The sequence below is a fragment of the Cebus imitator genome, unplaced genomic scaffold (assembly GCF_001604975.1).
Source record: "Cebus imitator isolate Cc_AM_T3 unplaced genomic scaffold, Cebus_imitator-1.0 Scaffold376, whole genome shotgun sequence".
NCBI classification, from domain to species: Eukaryota; Metazoa; Chordata; class Mammalia; order Primates; family Cebidae; genus Cebus; species Cebus imitator.
In genome coordinates this window covers 1603988-1611921 of record NW_016107691.1, presented here as the reverse complement: position 1 = coordinate 1611921, position 7934 = coordinate 1603988, and the positions used below count along the sequence as shown (strand labels likewise).

Sequence of the window (7934 nt, the reverse complement as noted above, 5' to 3'; positions counted from 1 at the left end):
AAAAAAGGACTTTTACCTAAAAAGATGGCTTAATCTGGTCAACATGAATGAAAAGAGAAATAAACAGGGGCCATGTTCATTGACAGGAATATCCCAAAATAGCCTGAGCCCAGCTCACACTTGCTAATGGCTCACACATGAAGGGAAGAGCAGACCAAGAAATACCCAGAGGTTTAGTGGGGAAAGGGCGGAAGGAGGTCAGTCTGTACGACGTATATGTAAATGTATTGATTTCTTTACCTTTCCCCCAAGGATTTCTGTATTCCTAGTTTGCACAGATTTCCACTTAATGACATAAATACATGTTAGGTTAAGAAAAACACATTTATGAAAAATATTAGTGAAGACAATTTTTCTAAACAAATGAATATGCTGGTATTTATTCAACTTAATGGGATTTGAAAGGAAACACGTCATTTTCTGAGTGAGGCAATGCAGTCCTATAGGTTAACAATGGCAAAGGGCCCAAATACAAAATCTCAGTAAATATTATTTTTTTGAGACTGAGTCTCGCTTTGTCACCAGGCTGGAGTGCAGTGGCATGATTCCGGCTCACTGCAACCTCTCCCTCCTGGGTTCAAGAGATTGTCCTGTCTCAGCCTGCCGAGTAGCTGGGACTACAGGCATGTGCCACCATGCCCAGCTAATTGTTTTTTGTATGTTTAGTAGAGATGGGGTTTCACCATGTTAGCCAGGATAGTCTTGATCTCCTGACCTAGTGATCCACCCGCCTTGGCCTCCCAAAGTGCTGGAATTACAGGCGTGAGCCACTGCACCTAGCCTAAATCTCATTAAAATATTCTAAAGCCCACTTTGGCTTTGCCCACCAACAAAAAAAGATGACTGAGAGTTGGGGATCTGCCTCAGGTCCTAGTGAAAGTTACCAGCAAAAAGAGGAAAAACTCACATCAATGCCAATCAGAAGTTCATATTTACAATCCAAGCAGCAAGCACTGTTGAAATCAGTGTTTTCTGAACTTTGCTTGGATCCCATTAGTAGATTGTGAAGTCAATTTAGTAGGTTGCAACCAGCATTAGAAACAAACACAAATAGAAGAGAAACTAGAGTAAATATATGACACCTAGTAAGTAGCTTTTGAAGCTTTGTTTCCGTTTTATGTATTTGTAGCCATCAAATGGGATGTAAGAGAAATGAATTTCTCACTGCAGATCATGGTAAAATTTTTTTTTTTTTTTTTTTTTTGAGACGGAGTTTCACTCATGTTACCCAGGCTGGAGTGCAGGGGCACGATCTTGGCTCACCGCAACCTCTGCCTCCTGGGTTCAAGCAATTCTCCTGCCTCAGCCTCCCGAGTAGCTGGGACTACAGGCACGCACCATCATGCCCAGCTAATTTTTGTATTTTTAGTAGATACGAGGTTTCACCTTGTTGACCAGGATGGTCTCGATCTCTTGGTCTCGTGATCCACCCGCCTCGGCCTCCCAAAGTGCTGGGATTACAGGCTTGAGCCACCGCGCCTGGCAATCATGGTAAAAATTTTTTAAAAGCCAACAGTTTACTCCCTTCTTTTTGGAGGGAGGTAAAGAGCTCCCAATACAGGAATTGCCAAAGTAATATATACTTAAGTTAGGAACATTTCTTCAAACGAGAGAAAAAAGTTATGAAGAAACGCTGTTCACTGTTATGGACCAAATGCTTCCTATTACTATATTGAAGCCTTAACCCACTATGTGATGGTATTTGGCAATGACAATATTTTAGGGAGGTGATAAAGGTTGAATGAAGTGTTAAGGGTGGGGCCCTAATCTGAAAGGGCTGGTGCTCATATATAAAGGGGAAGTCACCAGAGTTCCCTTGCTCACTCCTTCTTCCTCTCCATCCCACACCCCCCCAAAACCATGTGAGGACACAGTAAGAGAGTGGCTGTCTGAAAGCTACGAAGAGAGCCCTCACCAGAAACTGAACCCTGTCTGACCTTGATCTTGGCCTTTTCAGCCTTCCGAACTATGAGAAAATAAACTTCTGTTTTTTTTTTTTTTTTTTTTTTTTGAGACGGAGTTTCGCTCATGTTACCCAGGCTGGAGTGCAGGGGCACGATCTTGGCTCACCGCAACCTCTGCCTCCTGGGTTCAAGCAATTCTCCTGCCTCAGCCTCCTGAGTAGCTGGGATTACAGGCACGCACCACCATGCCCAGCTAATTTTTTGTATTTTTAGTAGAGACGGGGTTTCACCATATTGACCAGGATGGTCTCGATCTCTTGGCCTCGTGATCCACCCGCCTCGGCCTCCCAAAGTGCTGGGATTACAGGCTTGAGCCACCGCGCCCGGCCTAAACTTCTGTTGTTTAAGCCACTCAGTCCGTGGTGTTTTGTTGTGGCAGCCCAAGAAACTAATGCAAACACACTCAACAACTTACAGCTATATCTCATCAAATCTGAACACTGATTTTAAGTTCACAGTTCTCTTGAGACTAACATCAATTTCAGACAAAAAACTAAGCCATTTCAGATCAAGTTTTCAAGGATTTTAAAACCAAAACAAAACTATTCACAACAGTTCAATAACAATTGTAAGTAGACAAAAGCTTATCATTTAACCTGGAACCACTTTATAATACAGTAGCTTTATTATTACCAGTGTTGGATAAACACAGAGTACAATGAGGCATTTAACTGAAGGACTTGAGAGGAACTTGTGCTTCTTAGATATTTCTAAGGCAGGAGAAAGCAACAGTCAACAGCCCTGTCTTGTAGCTTGGCGTCAAGAGAATTTGCATGGTCAACTCTGTGGAGGCCATCCAACTCTGGTACAGCAACACAGACCAGGAGTTTATCAGGTTTAATTGTTACAAACATACTGAACACAAAAGCTTTAAATCTATTTTTGAATGAATGGGGTAGAACTGATGGTAAAAGTTGAGAGATATGAAATGGAAAAAGGCTCAGAGGGTAGCATCTGAATTATGAATGAGAGGCATTTAAGAAAGCAATCTACATGAATGCGTTAGCTTGTACCGCTTCAGCCACTAGTTTGACCAAATTAGAGATTACAAAGGGACACTGCCAAATGAATTTACTTTGAAATAGAGGCTATGGGTGGGTAGGTGAATGGGGAAAATACTGCAATTTCTATGGCTTTTTGGATCTCCTCAGAAGCATTCAATAAAATGCCTTTTCACAGTTAAAGTTTGGTTGATTGTTACCCACAAAACAAAAATTACATTTTACCTAAAATGATTAAGAATGGATGGTATTCACATTACCTTTATTTGCTTATTTAACATTTACTCTGAGACTGTCTTGTTAGGTATGCAGCACTAAAGCACAATATAATTTGGTATCATACAAAATCATTATAAAATTAGCAAAAGTTTCAAAGAAAGAGTTGATGATGAGGATTTGTGACTTTAATTATATCTGGTAGGACTTCAACAGTTTGAAGAATAAGATTGGAGGACTCTCTAGTGACTGACAATGTCCCTTTAATAAACACCTAGAAAAAGCACGTGCTGTGAATATTTGATTGTATTTTAATGTATCAAGTGTTCATTAGTGGTCTCACCCACCCTACCCCAAAATATATTTTAGTGTAAGCATCTTACATAATAAACTCCTGCCCCAGTGACTGTTGCTCCTACAATTAAGAAGTATACTAGGCTGCTGCCATCTTTCCCAGAAGCACCTGTGGACGCTAGTGATCTAGAAGGGGATCCTAGGTGATGAGACTGTACAACTGTAGGTAAAGATAAGGCCAAGAGAGAAACAAAAGGAAATAGAAAGAACACTAAGTATTAATGAAGAAACATTCAATACAAAGGCAGTTTTGGTTACCCTGTGCTAAAAAAGAAAAAAATGCTGCTCCAGGATTGCAGAATGTGTATTTCATCAAAGCACATTATCAGACAGTTCTTGCCTATTTCTTACTCTGATTTGCCTCACAATAGGCAAGAGCAATCTACTTTTCTTGTCCATTTGGGAGTCACGTCAGGTATGAGGATATAGGTAGCTTCAAATAATTTTCCCTTTCTTTAACCTAGCGACCAAGGAACAAAGATAAATTCACTGTCTTACCAATGTCGGAAAAAACCTGAAACTTGTAATGGCTTAATAAGTAAAATAAACAGCTTCCTTCAATCAAGGGTGTTACCAGGTGTTATCTAAGTTGGTTCCCTCAACCTTACAGGATCCAACTTTGGAGTGATCTGCTTAGTCACAGTAAACCCTGCCAAGTTAGGAAAAAAAAAACCACCCACAGAATAATTCCTCTGTGACCTGCTAAGCTGATCAGAGTTCATTTAAGGAGATATAATTGTGCTAATACTACGTAGCAGTTAAACACCATACTTCTCACCTCACACAAACTCCATTCTAAAATCAGTGATACTAGGCCTGCTTCTGTAATTTAGTCTTTGGGTGAGATTCAGGGATAGTTTTCTTTTTAGGAACACTTAATATTTTTGATTGAAGGCTGTTGTTTTTAAATGTGAACCTCAAGCTGAGGAAAAATAAAATGTTTGACAACTAGGTCAAAATCAAATATTGTGCTAAGGAGCTGCAACGGATTTTGACTTTATTCGCAGGTTAGTGTGTGACATCCAAGAAAACAGGTATAATTTTGTGGGTTACTTGAATCTAGGAAAACACAGTGGCTTCCAAGTGAAGAAGAAAAAGACAAGTGAAAAGAGCAGAAATCAATCAACGTGAGATTAAATTTCAGTCATTCCCAAATTGGCTCCCATAAGATACTAGGCAGCAGGCACTTAAGAGAAAGCTTTTTGAAAATTTTTCCAAAAGGAGAAAGGGGAATTAGTTGCAAAAGTTTTAAAGCAGAGTAGTATTGAGTCTATTAATGGGAGCTGTTTGGCAGCTTCTTTACGCACGCTGCTTTTCTACTTACATAGGCACCAGCTCCTATTGTTGATAAGCCCACAATAAGGACTAACACAGAATTATCGATTTTGCCCCCTGATGCACCAGAGCTAGCCATTTGTCTTGTCATCTGGAGTTCTAGAGGAACATGCCATCGCTGGAACAAGTTGCCTAAGAAACATAATTTATTAAGACACACACATACAAAAATAAAATAGTTAATACATATTTATGATTAAACGTCAATGCACTGTTTGAGACTTATTGCCCAGATACTCACTGTTAAATGATCAAGAAAAACATCATCAAAACCGCATACATAAATACTACAGACAGCTGAATGACCACTCTTAAGTTGCTGAAGTTTTTAAGAGTAAAATTTAATGCTGCTCAGTGAGGAAATTTTGAGCTTCCAGAAAAGATCACGAAAAACATGAACAATTCATCAAATACCTCTCCCTTCATGTATTTGCCATAAATGAAGTAAACACAGAGATACGATTGAATAGGCAGATGTATAAAGTTAACCATGGGCTACCTGGGACATTATAACAACCATTTAAGGAGTAATCTAGATGGCTCAAATCTTGCATAAAATAAAACGCAATGCACTCTAAGCAAGACACAGTTCAGTCTTGTGTGAAAGGTAATGTGTCCTGAAATACAGAAATGTCAAAGCTCAGAAGAAAATCAGAAAAAAAAATTGAGTTTTTCTCCCCCAAAGAACTGAAAAACTTTTGACTATGAAATATTTTTTAGAACGACAACATTTAAAGTTTCCAGCAACTCCTTGGCTCTTACTCCTCCAAAATAAAACAAAGGTTATTTTGATGTAAAACTATGCAGAGCTGTGTAATGATGTGATGATCGTTAACAGCACCCACACATAGAAATGTAAGAGTTTTGTAGATTTCTTTTTCTAGGGAGACGCTGACATTTTCAGATAAAGGAAGGTATCAGTGTACCTTCTCTGTGATTATTCCTCCAGTTTGTTAACTATCAACCAACAGCAGCAAATTTTTTCTGCAAAGAACCGGATGGTAAATATTTTCAGCTTTGCGGGCCATTTGGTGTCTGCTGCAACTACTCAGTTCCGCTGATGCTGCATAAAAGCAGCCAGAGACAATACATAAATGACTAGATGTGGCCATGTTCCAATAAAACTTTATGGACACTGAAGTTTAAATTTTATATAATTTTCATGTGTCACAAAATTGTCTGTTTTTCATTTTTCTCAGCCATTAAAAAAATGTAAAAACCATTCATGGCTCCTGGCGTATACAAAAGCAGGTGACTGATTGGCTTTGGCCTGTGGCTGTAGTTTGCAGACTCTGCTCTAGAGCAGTGGTTCTCAAACTTCAGAGTGTATCAGAATGCCTTGAAGGGTTTGTGAAACAAAGCTGGCCAGGCCCCAGGCACAGAGGTTCTGATTCAATAGATCTGGGATGGGGCTGAAGAATGTGAATTTCTAACAAGTTCCCAGGGGATGCTGTTAGGGTGTGGACCACACGTTGACAACCAACTGTTAGAGCAGGGGATTCCAATTTTTTGGCTTCCCTGGGCCACACTGGAAGAAGAATTGTCTTGGGCCACACATAAAATACACTAACAACAGCTGATAAGCTAAAATAAATAAATAAATAAATCACAAAAAAAAATATCATAATGTTTTAAGAAAGTTTATGAATTTGTGTTGGGCCGCAGGCTGGACAAGCTTAGTCTAGAAGCTGCTACATATGTCCCTGTCCTGTCTAGGTTTTAAAAGACAAACAGGCTGGGCACAGTAGCTCATGCCTGTAATCCCAGCACTTTGGGAAGCCGAGGCAGGTGAACCACCTGAGGTCAGGGGTTCGAGACCAGCCTGACCAACATGGAGAAACCCTGTCTCTACTAAAAATACAAGATTAGCCGGGTGTGGTGGTGCATGCCTATAATCCCAGCTATTTGGGAGGCTGAGGCAGGAGGATTGCTTGAACCCAGGAAGCAGAGATTGTGGTGAGCTGAGATCGTGCCATTGCACTCCAGCCTGGGCAACAGGAACAAAAATACATCTCAAAAAAGAAGACAAACAGAATGGACACTGGTAGTGACATCCTACATAGACTTGCAGAGATTAGAGAAGGAACTTTCCCTCTTGCTTTCACAACTTTAGGGCACAGACGGCAAAATCAAGTCCAGTATGGATCTGTGGTCTCTCATCTGAAATCCTGGGGATACAAGGAACTTTGAATTCTTTGGTCTTAAGTATATGAGGCATAAACCACATAGTGACACCTAGCAAGATAAAGGGCAGCAACCCATAGTCAAACATATTAATATTTCTATGACCAAACACGCTAAGTGAGATTTTTAAAAATATCATAAAGTAGCCTCTCTCCAGTTCAGGTCAGGTTTTACTGGCAAATGAATTACGAAAACTTGATAGTCTTAAATTCTGGTCATTCTAAAATTTCAATTTCTGAATTACAGATAAGAGATTTTAGATTTATACTCTTAGAAAAGGAAATGTATTTTTCTTTACTGTTCTTATTTCTTACCTGGTTTTAGAACTCTTCATTAGCACATGAAATAAAATAAAATGTTTTAGATTTGGAAATGACAAATCATGAAAATAAAAACGTGAGCAGGGAAGAAGCTTATCTCAATCTGGGCAAGCTTTTGATTTTCAGAAGCTTATAAAAACAATGAACCGTCAGAAGTAGAAAGTGGTAACTCTCAGAGCTTAGAAAATGAAACTGATTAGGAAAAGTTCCACCTGATTTAGTTCAACGAATTTAGCTTGTCCTCAACCTCTACCCCTGGTTCATTTACTAAATATATATGTATTTTAAAAATTCTCGGCCGGGCGCGGTGGCTCAAGCCTGTAATCCCAGCACTTTGGGAGGCAAAGGCGGGTGGATCACGAGGTCAAGAGATTAAGACCATCCTGGTCAACATGGTGAAACCCCGTCTCTACTAAAAATACAAAAAATTAGCTGGGCATGGTGGTGCGTGCCTGTAATATCAGCTACTCAGGAGGCTGAGGCAGGAGAATCGCCTGAACCCAGGAGGCGGAGGTTGCGGTGAGCCGAGATCGCGCCATTGCACTCCAGCCTGGGTAACA

The 7934-nt window shown here is 39.9% G+C and overlaps 1 protein-coding gene across 4 annotated transcripts in view; it reads right to left on the bottom strand.

The window, feature by feature from the left end:
* AIFM1 (apoptosis inducing factor mitochondria associated 1) overlaps positions 1–7934 on the bottom strand; it is a 39533-nt gene that overhangs the window by 25288 nt on the left and 6311 nt on the right. For 2 of the 4 annotated variants that reach the window (XM_017507516.2, XM_017507515.1), the window contains exon 2: positions 4860–5002. The exons of 1 other annotated variant lie outside the window; for it this stretch is intronic. In XM_017507516.2, coding sequence (XP_017363005.1) covers positions 4860–5002 — 143 coding nt within the window. Of the gene's footprint in view, positions 1–3564; positions 3696–4859; positions 5003–7934 lie in introns of all 4 variants that reach the window. One more of the 4 variants, XM_017507517.1, reaches the window with a different exon arrangement.